The 27,662-nt window shown below is 39.6% G+C and overlaps 2 protein-coding genes and 1 pseudogene across 4 annotated transcripts in view; 2 read left to right on the top strand and 1 right to left on the bottom strand.

Moving 5' to 3' along the window:
• The window catches only part of DSE (dermatan sulfate epimerase), a 179,779-nt gene that overhangs the window by 56,686 nt on the left and 95,431 nt on the right, over positions 1–27,662 (bottom strand). The window contains exon 1 of one of the 3 annotated variants that reach the window (XM_063666514.1): positions 25,205–25,225. The exons of 1 other annotated variant lie outside the window; for it this stretch is intronic. In XM_063666514.1, coding sequence (XP_063522584.1) covers positions 25,205–25,220 — 16 coding nt within the window. In that variant the 5' untranslated portion in view covers positions 25,221–25,225. Of the gene's footprint in view, positions 1–9,889; positions 10,031–25,204; positions 25,226–27,662 lie in introns of those variants that run through there. One more of the 3 variants, XM_054491778.2, reaches the window with a different exon arrangement.
• On the top strand, positions 566–27,066 carry LOC134739750 (bcl-2-binding component 3, isoforms 3/4-like). Its single transcript, XM_063666522.1, has 2 exons — positions 566–10,106; positions 25,211–27,066. Exons 1-2 carry the CDS (start codon positions 9,283–9,285, stop codon positions 25,251–25,253), a joined length of 867 nt encoding a protein of 288 aa, XP_063522592.1. The 5' UTR covers positions 566–9,282; the 3' UTR covers positions 25,254–27,066.
• LOC129038601 (small ribosomal subunit protein uS2-like) lies at positions 25,269–27,066 on the top strand (annotated as a pseudogene).

Raw genomic sequence — 27,662 nt, 5'->3', positions numbered from 1 at the left:
TATACAAACACTAAAATAAAATGAAGTTTGCATAAGAATGACAAAGTACAACTGAAATTTACAGAAGAGCTGACACTTCTGGCTAAGGTGAAGAAGGAAGGATGCACTGAGGAGGTAGTATCAGAATTGGGCATTAAAAAAGGGTCGGTAAGAATGTGTACAGATTTCACTGTCTCTACTATACACTTAGTACTAATTATGTGCATACTGAGTTATGTGAATATACATGTTATCTTCCTGTCTCACATTTATTATTTCAGTTCTCTCTGGATCCAAAAGGGATTTGATCACCAACTCAGGTATAAACTGCTGGGAGGCAGGGTCTGAGACTTCTTTGTCTTCCTTGTAGTGTCAAACACCTTTGTGGAAAATAATAAAGAATATACAAAGAAAGGAAGGAGAAAAAGAGAATGTCATCAATGGAGATAAGTGAATTCTCATGACTTTTCCCTGAAGTTCTCCTTGACCTGGCAGCTGCTCCATATCTGCTTGCTCCTCTTCTTGTGCCTTTGCTCTGCTGGCTGATCTGCTTGTAGTGCTTTCTCCTTTCCTCTTTTTTGTATAAAATCCTCTGAGACCCAATTCATTCTCCCTCTTCTACCCTTGGAACCTCTTCCTTCCTGCAATCCTACTGCATTTATGTCCATTCGGCACCTAATTGTTCTCACAAAGTTTCACATTCAGTTATTCTTCTCCAACCAGATTTTATAGCTCCTAAAGGCTGGAAACTATGTTATATTTATTTTGCATGCCTTCCCCTCTTCCCTCCACCTAGACATCCCCTCAAACACAGAAGTACCTGGCAAATACTTACTCAATGACTAAATCCTTTCAGTATGTCTATCACTAAAGTAAAATATCCTTTCATCTGATTCTCCAAGTTCAAAAGTACATTGAGAAAAGTTATATATCAAAACATTCATTCCCAAGTAACACAGATTTATCTTTTCTAAAACTTGCAATCACTGAACCAAACATCAGTGGCTTCACCAACAAGAAAAAAAGGTGTAAGCACACAAAGAAGGATCTGTAATATAACCACCCTAACACCACTAACTCCACTTCCTTATGTGCAGGGTTTATCATTTTATGGCTATTTGTAGTCTAAATACTGCCATATATAACCTTTCTTAAGAAAGAGATATTGGAAGTGGTCCAACAATCTGAAATTTGCAAGATGAAATTTAACAAGTTGAGGTGAAATTCAACTTTTAAAGTTACCATAGCAGACATTCAAATGACATTTCTTAATTTAAATTTTATACAGAATAATTCTATGCAAGCCACATGAAGTCTAAAAATTTTAATCGTGAATATCTTGGGACTGTAACAAAGCACATAGATAATGGGATGAATCCACCCTGAACAATACTTGTTTCCTTAGAAAAAAAGGTGGATCCTAAATTTTCACACAATAGTTTAAGAAGGAATAAACTGAACTTGCATAACAGCAACAGATCAATTCCTATTTTGCTCCCTATTTCTCTTGGGTTCTCATTAAAACCAAAAGCTCTAACTTATGGAAGAATTAAAGTAAAGATAGAGGAGGAAGAGAACAAGGAGTAATCTGGAAACTAAAGGGGCCAGCAAAAGACATTCTTACCTAAGATAACTTTGGAGGTTTTCAATGTTCCCAAGAATCAGTTTCTTTTGAGAAAGGTAATTTTGAAAAGTATTTTGAAATTGCTTTCAAGCTATAGTCTATAAAACTAACCTGAAACAGAACTCGAAATGCCTAAGACATTAACTTTGCTGAGCTCCATTTCTTGGTATCCTTCAAGCCCACTGACCCATTATCAGCTCAGAGTGCATTTTCCAACACCTTATGCTGCATCAAAATGAACTTGCTTTTAAGATACTTCTATCTTAATTTCAATAAGCCTAATCTTGATATTAGAAAAAAACAGAACCACAGGCCTAAAACCATGGGATCAATTCTGCTGGAGATTGCATCTTCCTAACAAAATAAAATAAAGTTAGCATTCTATTTATAAAAACACCATTATTGTTTTTAACCATAAACACTGCAATAAGAAGCATGGTATGACAGAAGTTTCCAGGTTCTTTCTGACATGGGCAACACCCATATTTTAATCACATGACTGATGAATGCCCCCTACATTCATGCAACCACTGAGATCCTTTCCCTCTCACTACCAGTCTGGTTCTACCATAGAAAATGATGTAGAGAAGGGTAAAAGACAAGACTTAAAAAAAACAAGGTTATCTAGAATAAAAAAGAAATGTGGATGGGGACTTAAGGTGGTGATGGATGTGTTAATTAATTTGATTGTGACAATCACTACATGATGCAAATGAATATCAAATAATCAGGTTGTATACCTGGAATATAGATAATATTTATTGTTAATTAAGTGTTTCTTTAAAATTGTTAAAAATAAAAAAGAGAAATATGGAGGAAAAATGACCTGTTTGGGAGAAAACAGATTAAGCCGGGGATGGAGGAGTTTTGCAATGTTTACTTCAATGAAAGATTGATCTTATATATGATCAATATTTAACCAGTCAATAAATACTTTGTTCTTATAAAAATACCAAGTAGAAAATGTAAAGGCATCTTCTATATAAAACATTAAAATATTTTTTTCTACATTCACATATTTAAATCATTTCTAATTTCTAAGATTTTCAACTTCAAATGAGCAGAAGTCATAAATTAGAGCCCCGGAAGATAAATTTAACATCCCTTCAAGGCAACCCCATTTAAACCTTTCTAAACAGAAAAGAATTCAAAGGTCTTTTTCAGAAATCCATCCTAAAGGATAAAAGCATTCAGAAAAACTTCCCTGTATTTACCATAAATCCTTCTTGATGCTTGCTTTAAGTTAATTTCCCCCTTCTTTTCTTCAGGGAAGATGGAAAACAGCTGTTCAACGTTCCCTTTCAGGCTACTTTTTTCCTTCCTGACAGGTCCCTACCCTCCTTGGGAGAAATGTAAACACTGCAGGTGATTCCAAAATCCAGTTGGCCCAAGCCTGATTATCCCTGGGGTTGGTGAGCCTGCCCCCATTCATACCACCTGGAATGATATCATCAAACTGCAAAGGCCCCAGGAAAAGATTTTTCCCCAGAATTTGTGAAATTCTAGAAATCCATTGGATATAGTCTGTCCTCACATATATTAAAATGACAAAGATAGCACAGCTTCAAGAATAAAAGTTTAGTCAGAACTGTCTAGAAGGTAAACAAGGTTGTATTACAGCCGGGTACCTTGGTCTTCACTACTGCTGTACACCGTGTCGGGTATTGAGCGCACCTTGGCATAAAATATTTTTAAATGACTTACTGATTTTTATCATGAAATTCCTGAGTATTTGTCACTGAGGCAATTTTCTCAGTGACAGAAACTGTCATTTCTCATTTCTAAAATTGAAAAATTCTAGAAATCCCTTTCAGTACCCCAGTCTAAAGGACTACTCTATAAACAAGCGTCCATTTCTAGTCAGTTATTTCTTTAAATGAGCAATGTATATGGATTCACGACGTCATCTGCAGATTACTGCATTTTACAAAAAAAAACTTAACACAACACTAATGTTGCTACCTACTTCAGGAACTGCTAACAAACATCATTTTTCTTGCAACAGCCATTTGACAGCAACAATAAGGCTGATATATTGCCTTCGTACTTCATCAATAAAAACATTACAGACCCACAAGCTTGGTGAGCCTATTTCCTTTACAAATTCCTTTTTAAGAGTTAGGAAATGCTGATTCAACTTTGTTGCGGTATGTTTGTATGCATTAAATGCCTATTATTTAGTAGCTAAGTTTGTTATTGTTATACATGATAAAAAATGCAAAAGCCCTGACTTAAGCAACAAACACAACTTTAAAACTCTATGAATATTTCAGATGGAAAGATTTAAAGGACAGCTTCTTAAACTGACTGTATACCTATTCAATTTCTACTAAAAGAGCATGAATGCTAATTTAAACACACACTGGGGATTTCTATATGATTATTCTGCTATCGTTCGCACTAACAAGAGAGGAGAGAAACTATTAAGTCTAGAAATAAAACTCAAAAGGTGGGGGTTGGCATGCAGACACATACATTCAGTTGCCAACTCTGACTCTGTCTTGGACAAAGCAGATGAACATAAATAATCTACAATGGATATGTCACATATATGTAATTGAAAGCCAACTGCCTATATGTCTTTTGTTATATTTTCTCTAACAAGACTACACTTACCTAATAGGTATAACTATTCCCAAATATAAAATGCCAAAGCAAATTATGCTTATTTGTCAGTATTGTTCACAGCTTCTACATATTACCGAAAGGCAAATTCTGTTCTTTCAGGACTTATTTACTAACATTTGATGACAACACTACCAAAATCATGTTTACAAAATATTCCAAGGGAGCTGAAGCAAACAGAAGAAAATCCAGTGATAATCAGTACATGTTAAATTTCATATGTTATTCTGAATTAAAGACTGAACAAACTACTCCATTCAAGAAATACACAGATCACCTCAATAATCTTTTCTTCTCTTTCCAAATTAAAATCATTCCCTTCTTCTTTGTGATCTCTAACAGGCTCTCTGAACACTTTTCCTCCAGCAGGTTTATACTCTTCCGGGCATCTGAAAGAGGATCTGGAATCCACACCCTCAACAGGCTGGAACTTGCCTACACATGGCAGAAGTAAGCAACACAATCGGTAAAGGTAAAAATCCTGAAGCCAGCTAACGAGAACTGAGCAATCAGCCCAGGGCTTTGCGGGAATTAGAAGTGGCCCCACAATGGAATCCTCAGAAGGCATGAGAAGAGATAAAGAGAAGTGGAAGAGGAGGGGGCTGCGGAAAGGGGGTCTGTAAATAGCCAGTTACATTAGTCTAGGAAGCACATAAGCATTTTAGGGAGCTGACGGTTCATGGGGAGTAGTGAGTAGTAAAAGGGATAATAAAGTAGACAATAGGAAAATAAAATGTTAGAGTCTTTAATAATATGAATTTGGAGTCACAAAGGATAAAAGTAGAATTAAATGTGTAATTTAAGTTAATCTTCTATTTAAGGTACACCACTAATGACTTGAAAATGAAAAACAAGTCTTTTACCTTTAGTATTTCCATTTCCATACCCCTAAAACGAGGGTAAGACACTAACTCTATATCACTGTCCATTTCTACTATGCTAAAATATTAAAATATTTGAATTCTTTGAAAAAAAGTTAAATGTACTGGGCAATTTCAAAATGCAAGAATTTATGTAACTGTATGTTCAGGGATTTTCCTTTACGGCAATTATCTAAATGCATATGAATTTATAAGCGAGAGTTTATTAATAGTAATGGTCCCTCTATCCTATGCACAATACCTTCTATTTCTCTTTCTAGTTTGATTCTTTTCTGCAAGACTTCAGCATCAACTAATCAAGCCACTCTTCTATACATAACTAGAAGTTGTGAAACACTAAAGTGAGATGATAGAAATTTGGGATACATTTATTTACCATACACATAAAAAAGACTTTGAGGCAGGATCTTGCTCTGTCGCCCAGGCTGGAGTGCAGTGGTGTGACCATAGCTCACTGCAGCCTCGAACTCCTGGGCTCAAGTGATCCTCCCATCTTAGCCTCCCAAGTAGCTAGGAAGAAAGATTTTTCTTTAAAGAAAAATTATTTCAATTAAACATACTATCCACTTAATGAACAGTTTAATTTTTAAAAGCATATTTCCTATTAGAATGGGGCATTAGAGTTGAGAAGACTTTGTGAAACATACATTCTTCACTATTGTTATCATCAAATGGTAGCATCGATCAGTACACCTCAAGAGTTTGGGATTTTAATCTCCACTTCCCATTCTAATTCACCATATGAATTTCATAGGAAAATCATTTTCCTTTTCAGTACTCTGGGCTTATATATAACTTGCCTCATTGCCATGTTGGGCACCAAGTTGAGGTATAAGGAATTTTGCTGTGTCACCCAAACATTTGCTGGTAATTTGGTGCTCCCAGAGAGTTTTATTCTAGCAATCACTACAGGGGACGATAACATAATCCCATGAGAAAACCTTAACATATTTGCTATGGTTTGAATAATTGCCATCTCTAAAACTCATGTTGAAACTTTACCTCCAATGTGGATGTGGCAGTATTGAAAGGTAGGACCTAGAGGTGATTGGGTCATGAGCCTCTACCCTCATGAATGATTAATCCATTCATAGATTAATAGGTTAATGGATTCATGGGTAATCACGGGAATGAGACTGATAGTTTCATAGGAAGAGAAACCTGAGCTAGCATGAACAACTCCCTCACCATGTGAGGCCCTGGATCACCTCGGAACTCTGTAGAGTCCTCACTGGCAAGAAAGCCCTCCCCAGATGCAGCCCCTCAACCTCGGACTTAGGCTCCATAACTGTAAAAAATAAATTCCTTTTCTTCATAAGCTATCCAGATTCAAGTATTCTGTTATAAACAATAGGAAATGGAGTAAGCATTTAAGAACTGTCCTATCCTCTTCTCAGGCACATTCTTTTAGTAGGGTTATGTCACTGAATCTCTTCAAGTGCCCTACCCACTCCTTCAGAATAGTAAAGATCCAGCCCCCTCAGAAAACAGAATAATAGTATCCACTATAATGAATTTCCCTCTACCACAGATTCTGGCTCTCCCCAAAGGCTGCCACAAACACATCCTAAGTCAATAACAGTATTTCTCTTTTTTTATTTGGGGAAGGGGCAGTGGGGTGGTGAAAAAGGATAATATTTACTATATTTATGATTCAAGTATGCTAATGGTTATGTAATATTAATATATGCTACAACCACAAAATGCTAGTCTTTTGGGAGTTTCTTCTGAAAAAGGATCGGAATCCACACCCTCAACAGACTGGAGCTTGCCTACACATGGCAGAAGTAAGCAACACAATCGGTAAAGGTAAAAATCCTTTGAAAGTTTCAGGTTATGTAATATTTAATATATGCTACAACCACAAAATGCTAGTCTTTTGGGAGTTCCTTTTTGAAAACAAAGATTACCAACATACTAAAACCCAAATTTAAATATTTTTTCTTTTTTTCTCTACAATTATTTATTGAAATAATACTATTGAGTGAAAATCATGCAATTTCTTTCATGCAACACAGTGTGATCCAAGATAAGTGTAAATAAATACCAAAATATTGTATCACAAGTAACATTAGGAAATGTATAAATATTTTATTGTTTAATTGCAAAATGCACTTTCATCAGTGATCTTAAAGCACTTTTTCAGAAATTAAAAAGAGACTATAACGAGGCACTGGGAAGCATCTGCGAAGTTAAGAGCTTTATCTCATGGATGACCACCGGGTCCTCTCAGGGCAGCACTGCCAGATATTGAACCGGAGAGCCCATAAAATCTCATTGAAAGGAACTGTATTAGCTTGTTTCTGAACTAATTTCGTAAATACTAAAGCAGATGTACACACAAACAAACATTAGTCACTAAGATGGTCCTGATCTCACATAGCAAACCTAGCTGATGTCTCACCCAGTGCTTTTTCAACAGGTCCCCAAGATCAGGAGGGACAGCCTCTATCTAGCAGGATCGAGAATGGAACCTAATAACCCCATCATAGCAACTGCCTATACTGTTATCAGAGTATCTCTTGGTCAAAGTTTCTTTTCAGATGGAGTCTTCTTCTGTTGCTCAGGCTGGAGTGCAGTGGCATGATCTTGGCTCACTGCAACCTCCGCTTCCTGGGTTCAAAAGATTCTTCTGCCTCAGCCTCAAGTAGCTGGGACTACAGGCGCGCGACACCACGCCCAGCTAATTTTTTTTTAATTTTTAGTAGAGACAGGGTTTCACCATATTGGCCAGGCTGGTCTCGAACTCCTGACCTCGTGATCCACCTGCCTCGGCCTACCAAAGTACTGGGATTACAGGCGTGAGCCACCGCACCCGGCCCCTTTTTATTTTTTTAATTCCCCTTCACCTGGTGACTGTACTTTCAGTATTTTTTAAACTGTCAAAATGTACTTTGTAGGCCAGTGTTTTTATTTAACTAAAACTTCATAAAAACTGATACTGACGTCATATACTAGTCAATGAAAAATAACTCTTCCCAAGCTCAAACTTGGGAAGTGCTGCTTATCGATGTTTCTCAGGTTCTGCATTAGCAGCTCCAAGAGAGCTAAGGCTGATCTCATATACCTCTGTATGTAACCTAGGTAACCAGCACTATCTTGCACTTTTTGCTGAACCCACACAAAGGGATCACTAGGTGATGGAGACATCAAATTCAATCTGTTATCTTCTCCATTTTTACTAGAACAGACCATACCTACATACTTCAAAAAAGAACTTATATCTGTATCGTGACCGTCAAAGGAAGAGGTCACAATACAGAAATCTAAGTATTTGCATGAAACAAATACTCAGATAATCCTATATTTTATTTTCTTCCATGCACATTTTTTGTGATCCCATTTAGTAATATAGTTAGAATACTCTATACAATATTGTATATCACTATTTCACATAGAGATTATCATTGAGAATTTCTTTTTTTTTTTTTTTTGAGATGGAGTCTCGCTCTGTCGCCCAGGCTGGAGTGCAGTGACGCAATCTCGGCTCACTACAAGCTCCGCCTCCTGGGTTCACGCCATTCTCCTGCCTCAGCCTCCCGAGTAGCTGGGACTACAGGCGCCCGCCACCACGCCCGGCTAATTTTTTGTATTTTTAGTAGAGACGGGGTTTCACCGTGTTAGCCAGGATGGTCTGGATCTCCTGACCTCGTGATCCGCCTGCCTCCGCCTCCCAAAGTGCTGGGATTACAGGCGTGAGCCACTGCGTCCGGCAGAGAAATTTAAAAACTTGAGGGAATTACTGAAAGTTTAAATTCTATAATGTGAAAAATACTGAAAATATGTATAAGTGAGAAGATCTTTCACGCATTTAACTAACAATGCTAAACCATGACTTTCTAAAACATGACCAACGAAAAAATTTTTAAAAAGAACTTTATTACACGAAGATTCCTAGAACTAAAAGCGTCATTGCCTGACCTAAAGAATTTCAGGTAAATGAGGTTCACCTCCTGATTTTAACCAAAGGCTTCGGTTTCCATCTGAATGCCAGCCGGCTTAAGAGGAGGCTGCTGTCTTAAAGGAGCAATATAAACGAAAAAGTTCTCAGGTCACAAACTTAGCTCAGATTCCAGCCCCGACAGATCTTGAGCCCATGTGGCATCGCTTTCAGAGCTTCCCAGTCTGTGAGTCAAGCCCCCGCCCCCTCCCCTCCCCGGGACTGCCTCGGGGATGAGGTTTACTAACAATTTCTCCGACTGCCGGCGGAGCCCAGGAGCGCTGGGATCCAGCGTCTGGGAGAGGCTTGGGAAGCTCTTCCTCGGCTTCCGCAGCCGCAAAGTAGGGTTGCCAGCGCCAGGATCGGCACACACGCCGCCGCCACCTCCCCAGCCCCCAAATGGCTGGTGTACGGAGGGAAAGGAGGACGCGAGGGTGTGCCACCCAACCCCGCAGAGTGAAGCCGAGGCCCCAAGGACCGTCGAGGAAATCGCGGCTGGGCCGGCCAGATCCGACGCACGGAATGCGATCTCCAGGTTCTCATCGTGTTCCCGGCTCGGTGCTCGGCGTTCAAGGGGATGGGGAGGGGCGAAAAGCTGCCCCTCAAGGCTGCTCCGCCGCCGGGGAAGCCCGTGGCTCAGGCTTCACGCGTCAGGCGCTCTCTCGGAGCCCAGCCGAGCCGGGCCCGGGCGCGCAGCCCGCGGCGCTTCGCTCTCAGCCGGGGACGTGGCTCTCCGCCTCCCGCCCGCGCAGGGACAGCTCCGAAAGCTACCCGCCCGAAACTACCGAAGAAAATTGCGCTGCGCGCCCCAGCTAGTCCCTTGCGCGCCCCTCCACTTACCGCTCCCAGCCGAGGCTTCGTTCTCTTCGGCGTCGCCTCCGCAGCCTCCAGAGCCAGCTCCCGGTCCTCCTCACTCCAGGGCGCCCGGGCTCCCGGCCCCCTCCGAACCGAGCCCTCCGCGCTCCCGCCGCCCCATGGGTGCTGGTGGGCGCCGCGCCCCGGGATGCGCTGCTGCAGCCTCGGGCGGCACTACTGAGAGCCCGGCCGGCGCGGGCGGGTAGGTGTGGGCGAAAGGGGCGGAGGGAGGGAGGCGGCGGGCGCTGAGGCTCCGCTGGAGGGGGGAGGAAACCGCAACGTCACCAGAGCCCGAGGAGGCGAGGATGAGGAGAGGGAAACGGGGATCCCCTCCCCCGGCCGAACCCCGATCGGAGGCCCGCCCCGCTTTCTCCCGCTCCTCCTCTCCCCTGACTCGCCGCTCGCAGCTGTGCTCGGCCTTCCACGCCACCCGGCCCGGACTCCACCCGCACCCCCGCCCGCCAGGCCTCTTTGGCTCTAACTTGTTCTAGTTTCTTAGGACTCAAACGCTTTGGGTTCGAGAATCACACCCAAAGGAAAGGTAACTTTTGGAGGCCCAGGGGGAGGAGCTGATGCTTCCACACTACTCTGGGAGAGGAAAGCGAGGAAGACGTTAAGACTCTTACTACCGGGGCTGGTGCCCACTCCAGTCTGCCTCCTCCCGAATAGTTACTGCCTCTTTTCTCTCGAATTCGGTTTTACTCTCTTCTCAAAGAGAAGTTAGTGGGAGGGGGGCCTTTGGGGGGGTCACCTATAGAGAAGCAGTTCTCTTTTTTACTGTACCAACAAAATACACTAAATCCAAGCGCACCGAACCCTGCAAACGGAATAGATTTTAATCATAGAAGGTCAGGAGCAAAGCATTTAATGTAGGCAGCTCACAAACGGAAATTCATCTTACGCGGTGGCGGGGTGGGGTGGGGGGGTTGTGTGTGTGAGAGAGAGAGAGATCCCTCATGCACCCAAGTTCAGGTGGAGCATTTGCAACCTTGGTAGTCACAGCCTCTTGGAGAAGAGTCCTCCTGTTTTCCAAAAATCAGCCACTGTGTTCAAACACGCTCAGCCAGGTCCAACCAGGCCCCAGGGAGATGTCAGGTAGGATCAGGGCCATAACCTCAGGAATACTTTGCCCCCTCCACCTCCACCCAGTGTGTGCATGTAACCTACCAGACCTAGATTGTACAGAAGTGAAAGATTTGTAGGATACTTACCCATTCATTAGAATGGGAGATATTTTACTGGGAGCAGTGCTTTTCTCCATGAGTTCTGAAGGGCACCTCCATCCAATTCCCCTGTCCTCAGAGGTTCTCACTTATATTTGGCCAAATAAGGAAAAAATGTGGATGTCTCAGTTTATGCTTCTGTTTTTCAGAAATTGCATTTAAGAGGAACTCCTTACAAACAGGTCAAGAGGAAGTAGTACTATTAAATTTTTTTAAATGTTCGCTCAGGTAAATCACTAATTTGCATAAACTTCTTGATGCTTTAGGGAAGGCCTGTCGAGGAAAGAAGAGGGCTCTGGAAACTGGAACTAATTTTCGGTTCAGATCCAAACTTTGCTTTTACTACTGTGGGCCTTAGAAAACTAACATCAGAACCTCAGTTTCTTCATCTATAGTGTAACAATGTAATACCTTGTTTGAACAGTTATGGAGAGGATACAATAAAAATAGCTAATGTTTATTGAGAGTTTACTACACCATATCAGATGGCCACTGTGCTAAGAGACTTACATATACTAATTCAATTATTAGAATAAATTGTGAAAGTGTCTAGCTGTATTATGTAATCCGTAAGTGTTAATTTCCATTTATCTTCTCAAATTTCAAAGAGACTTTAGAAAAAACATCTGGTTTAATTTACGTAACCTCTCAGCAAGTAGTAGTCTAGTTCAGTGATTCTCCAACCTAGAACTTTAGAATCAGCAGGGGAGCTATAATAAATTCTTTCCAATGGGGACCCCCACACAAGAACAACAAATCAGAATCTCTGAGGTTAGGGTCTAAGCATCAGCATCTGCGTTTTAAAATCTCTTCCCAGATGATCACAATGTACAACCAGGATTGAGAATTCTTCAAAGGCGGCAGTACTGACTGTCATTTTCTCCCCTTTACCCTCACACCCCCACAATTTTGCTTTTGAGTGACCTGCGAATTGGCCTCTGTATGACATTCACTTTGTGCAAAGCCCCTCCGCCCCTCCGCCCCTGCCCAACCCCATTACAGTAAGTCTCAACAGATCTGCTATTCTGCTGTCTGGAATCTACAGGATACACCTAGCCTTGATTCCACAGGAGAATACTTCAATTTACCTGGGTACATATTAACTCCATCAGCTTTTCTTCATCCATAGGAAAGCTCTCAGGAGGAGATTTACTTTGCCAAGATCTCTCTCAAACCCTGATGCCAAGAACTGAATTCAAGGTTTCACCCAAGTGACAAAGTAGAAAGATGTTTAATGGCTTTGTTGTAATTACTGTAGTTCCCTAAGTATATCCTTGGAGCTTCTATGGCAGCAATATTACCCAGCTGACTCCATATTACAATCTACCAAATAAAACCTTAAAGTGTTAAAAGTTTAGTTGGAGAATCACTGAACTAGACAACTACACTCAATGCAGTGTTCAGCACTTTACCTGTGATTCTACTGAAGTTTATTGTGTTAAATTAGGCCTCTTAGCTTGTTGACATGTTGGGTATCATTGATATAACTGAGTAATTCTACCTCTCAATTTCATGACCTCTGTAAATCCGGTCTGTATGCCATGCCATCATTTCAGTTCTCATTCTCAGGTACCTTCCTCTGCCAACTGACACTGGATTTGCATGCTACTGATGAACATTCTTATCAGTTGAGGACCCACATGTTACCTTGTCCTATTTTTGTCTGTTGTCCCAGGGTAGCAGCCTGTGTACATGGGTACATGGCACTTTCGTAGGAATTAGAAAAAGGTACCCCCACTCTCATCTTAGCTGAAGGATTAGGAAAAAGTGACCCCTTACTCCTAGATGCAGCTCCAAACAGACAGCAGATGAGCTTTGTCTATTGGATGTCTTTGCTCTACTGTAATATTGTCAAAAAACAAAGGAAATGACTACTTAGTGAATTGTGGTTCATGTCTACAAAACTGTGTCTTCCTTTTCTAAGTACCCAGATGTCATTTTAATAATAGGTTTATTCATTTTTTTCAGTATCTGTGAAAAGTTTCGTGCCTTGGTTTCAGACTAAGGCAAAAACTGGAACTCCATCTGTCCACCTCCAGTTTTTTAGTGTTCATCTCCCTCTATGCTGATTCTAGCTGAGAGTCCTTATTGGTAAACTCTCCTTGCTGAGACGGAAATCTACTAGGCAAGAAGTTAAGCTTTAGACAGCTAGGACATATTTTCTTACAAGCTTCTTCACCTATCTTTTCAGTTAACTCTTTGAAAGTTTATTTTATCCCTTACATTTAATGGTTTATTTTTACATAATAGAGAAGACAAAAAAAGGGAATTAGTTTTGTTTAGTCATCCATTTTATCTCAAGCAGAGGCATCCCTTCCATGTTCTTCTTGTCTGAACAAAACAAAATATTATTTTTTGTTGTTGTCATCCTTAGTTTATTCTTGGCTTTAGCCTAAAATAGCAGAGTAACAATATTACAGGGCTGTTACAGGTATGCGGCTTCTGTTCTCCTCTTGAGTTTAATTCATTAAACTAAATTTTAATCTGCCTTTTATGTTTTACTAATCAGTCTGGTCCATGACTATACATGTGCTTCCATTCTTGAAATGCTTTTTCTTTTTCTTCCTCAGGCCAAAATTATTCTATTTGTAAAACTGCCTTACCCTGCCCATTCTCTCATCTTCAGATCACAGAAGTAAGATCATTTTGGTTTGCTCAAGCCATACTGCCCTATACTTGTACTTACTGATTCAGCGATAATCTCCTGAGCTTTCCCTTCCATTTCTGAGCATTCAGCCCTGGCCAGACATCCTCCAGAGGCTTCTCCAGGCTTCCTTGCTCAGGCCTCCCTCCCTGCCTTTCTCAGCGCTGACATGATCTTCTCCATTACCAAGACTGCTCTGCTGCAACTGCTTCATCTCCAGATGACTCAAGCTTCCTGGGCTTAGTTTTCATCTTTAAAAAAAAATGAAACATTTACCTACATTCTTAATCATAATTGAATTCCACCTCCACTGCAAGTCACAATTTGAGATTTCTGCAGGTACATACTTCCTGGCCTCACAATCTTCTAATAGGTCATAAAATGTACCAGGCACGTCTATATGTGTCTCCTTTTATCGTCACAGGCACTGACTGATGAGGAAACAGAGGCTCTGAAAGTTAAAGTGAATTTCCCAAGCCATAAATGGTTCAGACCACATACGATTATGTTTTCTGATATAAAATCTAGGATCCTTCCACTAAACCACTTGGCCTAGACTAACTTTTTGTGTCTAAAGCCTCATTTACAGTTTGCGTATCCTGGCCTCAGTTGAAAGCTCTATTCATTGACAATTGACTTTTGAAATGGATGATTTTATATCACCTCTTATTATAAACTACCCAAGGTGTCCTAAACACCTTCCAAATTATAATATTGTTCTCTGAAATTACAAAAATTACTGATATTTGTTACATGAATGAATGAAATTAGATGTTTATTCTTTTCCTCAGACTTACTGAATAGACCAAAAGGAGTGTAACATTTAATATTATAAGCTCCTTCATGGTGGAGACTCTTCTTCATTTCTATAGCCATTCCTCATATTTCCTGGCAGAGGGCACATTTATTAAATTAGAATTCAATTTTCAGATTGTGGCTGTGTCCCAGTCTAGATACAATGGTGGATAATTTAATGTGTCCATCAAATAAAAGCATGGACTTTGAAGTTGAACAAAACTAGGCTGAAATCTAGACTCCCTGTCACTAACCGTGTGACCTTAGGCAGGCGAATCATTTAACATTGTTGAGTTCCACTTTCTCATCAGTAGGATTTTGATATGCAAACTTTTCTCATACAGTTTCTGGAAGGAGCAAACCAAATGTTTTATATAAAATACCTGCCAAGGAATGAGATCTCAATAAATAGGTGTTTATTGTCACAACTTAGAATGCTTCTAGGGGCTGTCAATGAGAGATACACCCTTTAGAATCAGTCTTGTGTGGACTGGAACATGCCTAGGCATTTTTCAGGCAGGATCTGAACCAATTAAGGTGAGTGATACCCTACCTCTCACAACCCTGCTAAAAGTAGTTGAGGTCATGCCAGTTTTTGCAATAGTTTGGAAATCAAGCCTTCTGTGCTCTTCAGGAGGAGATAAGGATTGTCGTGGCAGTGTTCTATAATAGTAATTCTAACCCCTGGGTGCATATTAGCATCACTTGGGAGAACCAAAAACACACCAGTGCCTAGTTGTACTCTTAGAAATTCTGATTTAATTCCCTCTAGGATGAAGTCCAGATATCCCATATGCTTTTAAGGGTACGAGATAGTTCCAATGTGCAGCCAGAGTTAGAACCAATGCTACGTAATGGTGCTTCCCAAACTTTGCTGCACATTAGAACCATTTGGAGAGCTTTAAGAACTTCCGGCCGCAAGCGGTGGCTCACGGCTGTGATCCCAGCACTTTGGGAGGCCGAGATGGGCAGATCACGAGGTCAGGAGATCGAGACCATCCTGGCTAACACGGTGAAACCCTGTCTCTACTAAAAATACAAAAAATTAGCCAGGCGTGGTGGCGGGTGCCTGTAGTCCCAGCTACTCGGGAGGCTGAGGCAGGAGAATGGCGTGAACCCAGGAGGTGGAGCTTGCAGTGAGCCGATTGCACCACTGCACTCCAGCCTGGGCGATAGAGCGAGACTCCATCCCCCACCAAAAAAAAGAACTTCCGATGCCCCAGTTATAGTCTATACCAACCAAATTAGAAAGTTTGAGGTGTTTAAAACTCTGTGATTCCAATGTACCAAAAGTTTGGAACCACTGTTTTATAGAGTGTTACTAAATAGGCTGGGTGAGGTGGCTCACACCTGTAATCCCAGCACTTTGGGAGGCCAACACAGGCAAATTGCTTGAGCCCAAGAGTTCGAGATCAGCCTGGGCAACACGGCAAAACCCCATCTCTACTAAAAACACACACAAAAAATTAGCCGGGCATGGTGGTGCACACTGTAATCCTAGTTACTCGGGAGGCTGAGGCACGAGAATTGCTTGAACCCAAGAGGCAGAGGTTGCAGTGAGCCGAGATCACACCACTGCACACCAGCCTGGGCAACAAGAGTGAAACTTGGTGTCAAAAAAAAAAAAAAAAAAAAAGTGTTACTAAACAGGTACTTGAACCAAATGAAGTATTAATTAGAGAATATGTTTATTTGCCACATTTCTTCTGGTTTATTAATTATATAAAATATTGTGAAGATTAGTTTTTATTAACTCAAGCTCACTAATGTATTTCTTTCTAAATACTTTTGTTGGATATGCAGTTTGGGAAAAATAATATTTGATGTCAATACTGGCTGAACTAGTGAAGTTGACTTCATATTGCAGTTAATGTTTCACTTCAAGTTTCTGCTGCCTGAGTATTACACATAGTGAATTCCAGTAAAACATTTAACAGCCAGGCCATTCAGACTTCTCCTTCTGCTCAGGCTTTTTCTTCTGCTGATGAGATTACCTGTGTCAGGCAAAGAAAATCTTGGCTATTTTGCATTTATAGTATCTTTTAGATGGGAAATAGTCGACAGTTTGCTGATGTTAAGTATGTAGTCTAGTGACATGTTTCTATATCCTTTCTCACCAAACTCCAAAGAATACACACTGGTTCTTTTTCCATGTTTTCTTTCATTTTTGATTTTTTTAATAGTGCCATTTTGATTTTGCCATTTTTACTCATCTTGGCCAAATGGAAAACACTGCCATTTTAAAAAAATGTTAAAATAACAAAATTTAAAAACCCAACAGTTTAACAAACAAACAAAAAACACAGCATTCCTTAGAACTATTTGTCATCTAAGTGAGAAAAGTAGAAGGAAACTTGGAATAATTATATTCTAACCATTTCGTTTTACAAAGAAACCAAGGTTAACATAGATGGGGACTGTTACCAGTTTTTGCTGCTAATTAGTTAGAAGTGGAAGGAGAAGTCAAGCCTCCTGATTCCTAGCCAGATTTTCTTTTTCTTGCTTCTCCTTGCTGAATCATTGGCCAAAAATGTACAACTAACTTCTCCTTTTGGGAAGCGCATACTTCATATTAACTCTGGCAATTTATGAAAAAATGTAGATTCATTTCCTCCATTAACAAAATGTCAGTGCCTAAGAAGAAGTAAGGTTTATTTTTGGAAGAAATCAAGTGCTTACTCAGAATGTGCAGGGGATGGCACCTTTCATTTAGCAGCGTTAAGCTCAATGTGTTATGTTTTACTTATGATGTAATTTCTCCCCTGATATATGAACAATGTAAGTTCACATCACTACATACGTAAAATCACTATCTAACTAAATGCCTGTCCTTGAGGTGAAATCTTTAATAAACTTTCACCCATCTTGAGTTATTTTTCCTCTCATTATACCTGGGAATTAAGGTATTTAAAAGTTCTAATAAATTTCCGTCTTTTTATTGCATGAATCAATTTTCTGAATTTCCTGTTATTATATAAGAAGGCTGACACTTGATAGCAGTGCTTCTGTTCATGGTAGGCAGATTAATGTTGTGGTGTGAAGATCAGCTAACTATCTATCATATATATATACACACACACACAAAGCACACACATATATATGTGTATATATATGTATGTTTTAAAATCTCACTTTCTGATCAGTCATTAAACATTTGGCAAGTATCTATCATATATACACACACACACAAGCACACACATATATGCATATATATGTGTGTGTATATATATATTTAAATATCTCACTTTCTCATCAGTCATTAAACATGCGGCAAAAAAAAAAGCAACTGTTACAAAGTAGAAATAGACATAGGATACAACAATCTTGGATTGCAGTATAATGGAAAAGTTACTTTAAATGAATCTGCCTGAAACTGACAAATTTTAATGTTGTCTAGGGGGAAATTAATGGGTTAATTCTGGAAACTGAAAGTTCTAGGTTCGAGGACTAAATTGACCCTAGAATAAATTCTGTTTTTACTTCCCCTATACGTTTGGAAAAATCAGCAGTAGCATAAACCATGATAACTTGGGAAAATCACTTAACTTCTTTTGAGTCTTAGTGTTCTTAGCTATAAATAGAAGAAAGCATTCTACTTCGTTTGTTCTCAAGTATGGTTATACTTTAGGACCATCCAGGAAACTCTGGGAAAATAAATGATGCCCTGTACTACCTCCAGACAAATTAAAATGAAATTTCTGGGGGGTGTGGCCTAGGCTAGAGGTGCTCAAAAATATGGTCCATGGACCACTGGTATTAGCATCACTGATTCATTAGTCAGCCTTGGATGCCACGACAAAATACGATAGACTGAATGGCTAAAACAATAGAAATTTATTTCTCACAGTTCTGGAGGCTAGGAAGTTCAAGATCAAGGTGCTAGCCAATTCTGTTTCCGATGAGGGTTCTCTTCCTTGCTTGCAGACAGTAGCCTGTGTTCTCACATGGCCTGCACATGGAGACAGAGCGATCTCTCTCCCTCTTCTTATAAGGCACCACCCTTATGACCACATTTTACCTTTCTTTAATCCTAAAAGCTCTATTTCCAAATATGGTCACATTGGGGGTTGGGGCTTACATATGAATTTTGGGGAACAAAATTCAGTCCATAGCACTTGAGATCTTGAAAATTTTCAGACCAATCCCAGATCTACTTAATTAGATTCTCTAGGGGTGAGGGCCAGGAATCCATGTTTTAACAAACTCTGCAGGTGATTCTTATGTACATTTGAGTTTGAAGACCACTGGCCTAAGCCAATAGTTCTTAACACTTAGACTGTATATTGGAATCACTTAGGGAATTTATAAACCTTTGATACCTGGGGCCCTATCACAGAGATTCCAGTTTACCTGTTGCAGGATGCACAGTCTAAACAAGTTTTACAGCTTCTGAAAGCAAATCCCGTCTGAGAACCAATGGTGTAGAATATCTCTTGAGGGTCTTTGCAGTCTAAAACGGTATATATTTAAATATAATGACATACACAAAATATGTATATAATACAATACATAGTCTAGATAATTTTCATCAGAAGGAGGATGATAGAATAGCTCTATTTTGTAGCTTCAGATACGACTCATATTTGTTGTCAGTCCCTTTTCATTAATCACTTGATGACATAATGCATTAAACAGGAGCTTTTTGAGAAGTACTATTGTGAAAGTACATTTGCTAAATATAAGCTTCTTTATTTTTCAGTAAAAATCAAGGATTTATTTGATAGTTAATGTGTTCCTACTGCATAAGACTAAATAAGGGTTTGGAGAGCAGCCAGAGGCTTATGAGATACACACACACACACACATACACACACACACACTTTTTTTTTCCAGAGATGGGGTCTTGCTCTGTTGCCCAGGCTGGAGGACAGTGGCAGGATCATAGCTCACTACAACCTCAAACTCCGGGGCTCAAGTGATACTCCCACCTCAGCCTCCTGAGTAGCTCGGACTGTAGATGTGCACCATCACACCCAGCTCTCTTGAGATATTTTAAAAGAATCTTACAAATTGTGAGTCCAGGAATAATTCTGGAAAACAATCTACTTATTTTGTAAATCTCAAAAAACCTCATTAAGCCATATAAAACTAAGAAGCTATGGGTATTTCTTGATGTTAAAACTTATATTCAGCCGGGTGCAGTGGCTCACACCTGTAATCTCAGCACTTTGGGAGGCTGAGGCAGGCAGATCACGATGTCAGGAGTTTGACACCAGCCTGCCCAACATGGTGAAACTCCACCTCTACTAAAAGTAGAAAAAGTTAGCCAGGCGTGGTGGTGCACACCTGTAATCCCAGCTACTGGGGAGGCTAAGGCAGGAGAATCGCTTGAACCCAGGAAGCGGAGGTTGTGGTAAGCTGAGATTGCGCCACTGCACTCCAGCCTGGGCAACAGAGCGAGACTCCATCTCAAAAAAAAACAAAAACAAAACAAAAAAAACTTCAGTTATATAATTTTAAAATCTCTTTTGATATCAGAATATAAATGGCTCTGATAAAAATTATAGATGTAATTTTCCTCAAATTTTACAATAGCTGTAAAAAATGGCATCTTAAAAAATGTATCCCAAATCATCAGAACTCTGACCAGTGAATTTAATTGTGATGCAGTCAGCACAAATATTAGCACATAAAAGCAGAAAACTCAACTCATAGTTTTTCTTTTCTCCCCAAGGCACGCAAGCCATTAAAAAAAAATTTTTAATGTCAAATTCATCACAGAGGAATAAGTAACTGAAGAATCAAAATTAACTAGCATCCTTAAAGTGCTGGGGCTTAATAGGAAAGTTATTAAAAGTGGTATTTGAGCATTTGACTTCATTAGAATTCTCTTATGATGTGGCCAAGGTGGTGACCTTTTCCAAATTTATGTACATATTAAGTATCCATACTAATGTTACAAAGGGACTGAGAGAGTTAACACTAAATTGGTAAATTCACTCAAATATTCATGCTGTATTTAAAGCGGGATAATGGTGTCACCTTTATTTTCAAGTCTTTTAAAAACTAGCTTTTGAATATTTTTCCCATGTTTCAATAAGCATAATTACCAGGAAATTACAAATGAAATATTAAAATACATGTCAAGATATGATTTTTTTTCCAGATGCAGATAAATATTCCTTACCTTTTTAAAAATTTTTTTAAATTTTAAGTTCCAGGGTACATGTGCAGGATGTGTTTTGTGACACAGGTAAATGTGTGCCATGGTGGTTTGCTGCACCTATCAACCCATCACCTAGGTATTAAGCCCAACATCCATTAGCTGTGTTTCCTGATGCTCTCCCTCCCCTGTCACCCACAGGCCCCAGTGTGTGTTGTTCTCCTCCGTGTGTTCTTATCATTCAGCTCCTACTTATAAGTGAGAACATGCGGTGTTTGGTTTTCTGTTCCTGCATTAGTTTGCTGAGGATAATGACTTCCATCCATGTCTCTGCAAAGGACATGATCTTGTTCCTTTTTATGGCTGCATAGTATTCCATGGTATAATATTCCTTCTCTTTAAGCAAGTTTTTAAGTAAAACATAATTTTGTGCAGAATCATTTGAAAATAATGTTGCCATATGAACTGTGCTTTCTTTGGATGCTACTAAGAATGACTATGGCTTAACAAGCTAACCTAAGAGATCTTGCCTCACAAGTCAACAGATGCCATTTTGTGAGTAAAATGAGCTACATCAACACTTAGAACGACAGATGAGCTAACATATGCTTGAAAAGTAATGGAAGTACTATAGATTCCTAATTTGTAATAATATTGCAAAGCCTATCTGTTTCCACTTAACCATATCACCTGTCCTATACACTGTACTAAAATTAATGATCTGTATTACAGTTTTTATTCTGAGTGTGAAAGAATAATACTTTGTTTGTCCCTGATCTATCAGCTGTTGTTCTCTGAAATTTAAACCTAGACAAGAAGCTTCTAAATTTTACTAATATTAAAACAGTATTTGCTATATATAGGAAACAAAAGCTATATAACTACAGTAGTTGAACTAAAATTATAAATAGGAAGAAAAGTATATTTAAATTTGATCACAGATGGTTGACAACAATTACTAAAATCCTTAAGACTTACGATTATCCCTTTTCTAATCTCTCTACAGTTAAAAAATAATAATATGGAGGTTTATAAGGAGGAAGTTGTGAAAGATATAGATGCAAGCCTACAAATGCTTGTATAGTAAGTGTTCCCTATTTAGTCCAGCATGAAATCATAAGAATTGTTATGTACTTTAATAATCTATTTCTGAGAGTTCCCTTAAGGCAGATTTTCTTCAAACCTCTTTAAACTAAAACTAATATGGATAGGCAGATGATAAATAGGAAGACAGATGATAAAGATATAGAAATATATATATTAAAGTTTCAGAAATCAATGTTTCTATTTTTTATTTTAGTCTATTTCATTAAAAAAGAAAGAGAATTTGATCAACCAAATAGATTTCAAGACCCACTAATAGATTGCAACTTCAAGCTTAAGAACATTGCACTGAGGTTACTGTGTATGTGTAGAGAGATACTGTTCATGTTTACTTTCAAAGTTTAAGGGTATAGACCTCCAAGTACTATGAAACTGAAATAATGACTTCTGAATGCTTTCTAACCTACATAAATCTGACTGATAAACACAATAAAGCATCAAGAAGATGGCTTGATACTGTAGCCAAACAAAAGGCAAAAGTAGAGCCAACTTTGATTAAATTCAAACACCTTGTGGCATTTAGAGGCATGCTCATATTGGCAGGAGAAGCAAATAGATAAGGTTTAAAGCAATACACTATCTTTGTTTGTCCAAGGACCACGTAGCTCTTCCAATAGGAAGATCATTTGTTTATGAGGCACAATAAGAAATTTTGCAGTAGTTAGAGTTGTAAGGCACCAGAGGTTCCCCACAGCCTAGAAGCTATCAACTCATCAATAAAAAGGTCCACCTGGTTGATCCAGAGTCTTCAGTTCCTGCCACTGGGAAGGATACTTCCAAGAACTGCATTTTCTACCCTATACCTGGCATATTCCATCACCACCTTGTCTTAGATTTTTATTAATTAAAGAATAACTCTGCCCCTCAACAAAGCTCCATTTATAAATAATTGTATGGCACTAGTATTTATGCCAATGTAGGCTGCAGTCTGCTATTACAGATGGTACTGATATTATATCTCCAAACATGACATGTTCATTTATTACTATTCACAAAGTGAATGTCATTGCCCTAGATCTCTATGATCAGAAACATTCAGTAGCAGAAAAAACAAACAAACAAAAAATCACCTACAAATCATGTAGGAAAGAGAGTCATGATCAGGAATTTTTGCTGCATTGGATACCAGGCTTTGAAGAAAGGCAAAGAAGACTTGCCTGCCTTCTTCCAGCAGAATTCAACTAGACAGTAAAGGACTGAAATTGAAAGTATTTTTGTGACCTGTTCTAAGAAATCATTAAAAAATCAGATTTATTCACATACTCTTATTTGCCTGGGGACATTTTAATTTATCAGCGACTTGGGTTAATTACTCCCTATAAATTCTACACTTGACAGCTCAGCTTAAACCTGAGGCATTCAGAAGGAAATACATCAAAATGCAACAGACATGGGCCAGGCATTTCTATGCATCTGCACTGACTTTGAAAAATACACACACACGCACGCACATGGATTTTGATACATTTTGGGACATATGTGCATGAATCTCAACTGGCTTGGAATCATTGGGGAAAGTAGATCCTTTGCACCCTTCAGAGCAGCAAATATTTCTGTGGCAGGGGAAGTAGTTTCTAAGTATTTTGGATGCTTACTGATAACATTATTAAAGTTCTTACATATTTTATTAAAGATGAGAAAGAAGAAAAACTATTTTTTGGCTTAAAATAACTGTTATATAAGCAAGGCTCTGCTGATGCCATGCAAAAAGATACCTTTTTTTTTTTTTTTCTTTTTTTTGAGATGGAGTCTTGCTCTGTCACCCAGGCTGGAGTGCAGTGGTGCGGTCTCAGCTCACTGCAAGCTCTGCCTCCCGGGTTCACACCTTTCTTCTGCCTCAGCCTCCCGAGTACCTGGGACCACAGGTGCCCACCACCATGCCCGGCTAATTTTTTGTATTTTTAGTAGAGACGGGGTTTCACCGTGTTAGCCAGGATGGTCTCGATCTCCTGACCTCGTGATCCGCCCGCCTTGGCCTCCCAAAGTGCTGGGATTACAGGCTTGAGCCACCGCGCCCGGCCAATAACTTGTTTTTGTGGCTAAAGGGCAGGAGCCAGGGAGGGGCTCACCACCCATCAGCACTTGATCCTTCTAACTAGTACTGGAGAAGAAGAAACATTGTTCTCTGGATGCCAGAGAAAACCAGAATGTTAGTAAACATGGGGGTGGGAGAAATATTATTAGTGAATGTCACACCACTCAAATAAGTAGAGTTTGTTTTTTTGGAACCATGTTTTGGAAAGATACTAAGGCCTCACTTAAACCATAGCTCCGTGTGGAGGCAAAACTAATAATGTGAGATGGTGAAAAGAGGAGGCATCTGCTCAAGGGCGTGACTATGGTTCTATAGTAATGAATTTGGACGCATTAGTTATGCAAACAGAATCTGGTGAGCAGAGACTACAGCAGGGGCTATGAGTGGTGAGGCTTTCTATGCCTCAGAATTGTAGGAATCCTAAAACACTCGGTGTGGCTACTGTCGCCAAAGACAAGCAGCATGGGAGGGAGAAGCTAGCATTGGATGGAAATCCAGAGTTGTGGGATTCGGGAACATCCTGGCTCTACCAACAACTCAGGTTACCAGAATAAGCCACTTTACCAATGGGGTACCTGTTTCCTCATTCGCAAAGTGAGATAATTGTTTCATCTACAAGATTCCTATAACTTTAAAATTTTATGACTCAAAGTTCCTGAGCTATGGAACCTATGCCTTCTAGATCAAAATTGTCCAGTAGAAATATAATGTAAGCCACTTATGTAACTTTAAATGCTTTATTGCCACATTAAAATATGTTTTTAAAAAGATGAAATTAGGTCTTATAATACTTCCATGTAATCCCCATGTCCAAAACATTATCATTTTAGTGTAAGTCTTTGAAATCTTGACTAGCTATGCATACTTCAATGGACAATAGCCACATGTGCCTAGTGGCTACTGTCTACCATATTAGATATCATAGCTCTAGGCAGTTGTGTAAAGTTCACAGGATGGGAGCAGGAGCTACATTTCTCTTTGATGCTCTGAGCCATAGTTCCAAAAACTAGAACTATTTACCAAAATTACTGGAGGAACTTAAAAATGTCTGAGCCCACCCCATTACCTTGGCCATGGATCATGTCTTATATCCCTCTAGATAAATCTGAAGTGCAGCCTGTCCATACCAGTCTACAGGACAGCGTTTAAAAGCCTCTTCACTCTGAGCTAACAGCCTTCATGCCATTCAGGGGTGGGTTGAATAAGGGAAGCTATAGTCATGTGGTTAGCATCCTCTTCAGGGATCCTGTAGATAGTTATTGGGCGAACTATGTTTTGTCTAGTATGTGAGCTGGAAGATTTCAACACTAATTCTATGACAGCGTAATTGTCTTGTTATTGAAGGCTATTTAACTTTTTCAAGTTAAAATGTATTAAAGAACGCTTTCCGTGCTACCTGCAGAGGGGTCCATACGGTGTTGTTCTGGATTCCCGTCGTAACTTAAAGGGAAACTTTCACAATGTCTGGAGCCCCTGATGTCCTGCAAATGAAGGAGGAGGATGTCCTTAAGTTCCTTGCAGCAGGAACCCACTTAGGTGGCACCAATCTTGACTTCCAGATGGAACAGTAAATCTATAAAAGGAAAAGTGATGGCATCTGTATCATAAATCTGAAGAGGACCTGGGAGAAGCTTCTGCTGGCAGCTCATGCTATTGTTGCCATTGAAAACCCTGCTGATGTCAGTGTTATGTCCTCCAGGAATACTTGCCAGAGGGCTGTGCTGAAGTTTGCTGCTGCCACTGGAGCCACTCCAATTGCTGGCCGCTTCACTCCTGGAACCTTCACTAACCAGATCCAGGCAGCCTTCCAGGAGCCACGGCTTCTTGTGGTTACTGACCCCAGGGCTGACTACCAGCCTCTCACAGAGGCATCTTATGTTAACCTACCTACCATTGCGCTGTGTAACACAGATTCTCCTCTGCACTATGAGGACATTGCCATCCCATGCAACAACAAGGGAGCTCACTCAGTGGGTTAGATGTGGTGGATGCTGGCTTGGGAAGTTCTGCGCATGCGTGGCACCATTTCCCATGAACACCCATGGGAGGTCATTGCCTGATCTGTACTTCTACAGAGATCCTGAAGAGATTGAAAAAGAAGAGCAGGCTGCTGCTGAAAAGGCAGTGACCAAGGAGGAATTTCAGTGTGAATGGACTGCTCCAGCTCCTGAGTTCACTGCTACTCAGCCTGAGGTTGCAGACTGGTCTGAAGGTGTGCAGGTGCCCTGTGTGACTATTCAGCAGTTCCCTACTGAAGACTGGAGTGCTCAGCCTGCCACAGAAGACTGGTCTGCAGCTCCCACTGCTCAGGCCACTGAATGGGTAGGAGCAACCACTGACTGGTCTTAAGCTGTTCTTGCATAGGCTCTTAAGCAACATGGAAAAATGGTTGATGGAAAATAAACATCAGTTTCTAAAAAATAAAAAATAAAAAATAAAATAAAATAAAATGTATTAAAGAACAATGAGCTAATGTAAAACAAAGGAGGTCAGATTGTACTTTGCCAGGATGTGTCCACTTGTTGCCTTGATGGAGCTGCAGCTGTAGTTACAGATCTACTTTTGAGCCTGCTTAATATTTGCATTGTAGACTGGTTGCTCACAATCTTCCTAGGACTGATTCTCACCTTTGAGTGTCTGCAATTTAGTATTAACAGACTAGTTGAGGTAACATATCAAATTGAGCAGTCCCATAATGCTTTTATTTTACTGACATGAAAGAAGTTGGTATATGTATTGGAAAATTCCCTTTTAGACTTCTGAAGTCATTTAAGCATGGACAAAGGAAGCTACTCTACTAGGGCAGAAAACAGAAATTAGGCTAAATGAGTCCTAGCCAGCATTATCCTAAAAGGAAAGGAAATAGGAGTCTGTGGCCTAACTGGAGCAGAAGGCTTAAAAGTAACAGCTGAAAAACAATTGGTAAATAAGTAGTAACCTGAGGCTTTACAGTCTGGTCATACCTAAACTGCTCAAATTAGAAAAATGTGAAGGTTTGAGGAAGGTACACAGAAATTGTGAGTCTCATATAATGCTGGTGGAAGTATAAATTGGTACAATACTTTGAGAGAGGATTCGGAGAACAAATACGTAATATCTTTAAAAGGTATGTAAATTTGCATCCAGCAATTCCACTCATTAGAATATATATGCACGTATGTGTGAAACTGTATGTATGCAAAGTTGTTCAACATGATGTTGTTTAAATTAGCAAAATACTGAAAACAACTCAAGTGTCCAATAATAAAAATGCTTAAATGAATTACGCATATAGGTATGTGTGCCTTTATATATGTATGTGTCTATGTAAAAATGTGTGGTGTGTATTATATATGTGAATGAGTACAATGAAATTGACACCAATGTCAAGTTTGGAGTATTTCCATGGAAAGCACATTTCATTAAAAAGCCAATTACAGATTGGCTTTTTATAAAACCTGTCACTATTTTATTATAAAACCTGTCACTATTTTATTATAAAAAGTAATGTAACCAAAAAATATAATTATAGGAAAAGCTGTGGGAAAATAAACAGAAAATTATAATTTTTATATAGATGTTATAAGAATGCAAGTAATTTTCATTTCATTTACATAATTATGAATATGGATTTCATGTTTCTGCCCAGTCGGGTCTGTTTTCAGATTAGACCCATTCTGAAGATAAATCACCTCACCAAAAGCCGGAAAATACCATCCTTTCCTTAGATGGGAAAAGCAAGTTTCTTGAGCCCCTTCCCATTTTGACAGAGTTGTAACTGAAGTGCTTGTAAGGCCAGATTGTATGACAATTCCATGAGCTTCCTGGTTCCCTTACTGTACAAACCCTCCACCCACTCTCCCGTAAAATAACTC

Source organism: Pongo pygmaeus, chromosome 5 (genome assembly GCF_028885625.2).
Source record: "Pongo pygmaeus isolate AG05252 chromosome 5, NHGRI_mPonPyg2-v2.0_pri, whole genome shotgun sequence".
Taxonomy (NCBI): domain Eukaryota; kingdom Metazoa; phylum Chordata; class Mammalia; order Primates; family Hominidae; genus Pongo; species Pongo pygmaeus.
This window is presented reverse-complemented; position numbering and strand designations above follow the sequence as displayed.

Excerpts from the sequence above, each read along its gene's own strand:
- LOC134739750 (XM_063666522.1), top strand. The coding sequence starts at position 9,283 with ATGAGGTTTACTAACAATTTCTCCGACTGCCGGCGGAGCCCAGGAGCG. Across the intron at positions 10,107-25,210 it reads AGCCCGGCCGGCGCGGGCGG|AGGGGTCCATACGGTGTTGT; the intron begins GTAGGTGTGGGC and ends TGCTACCTGCAG.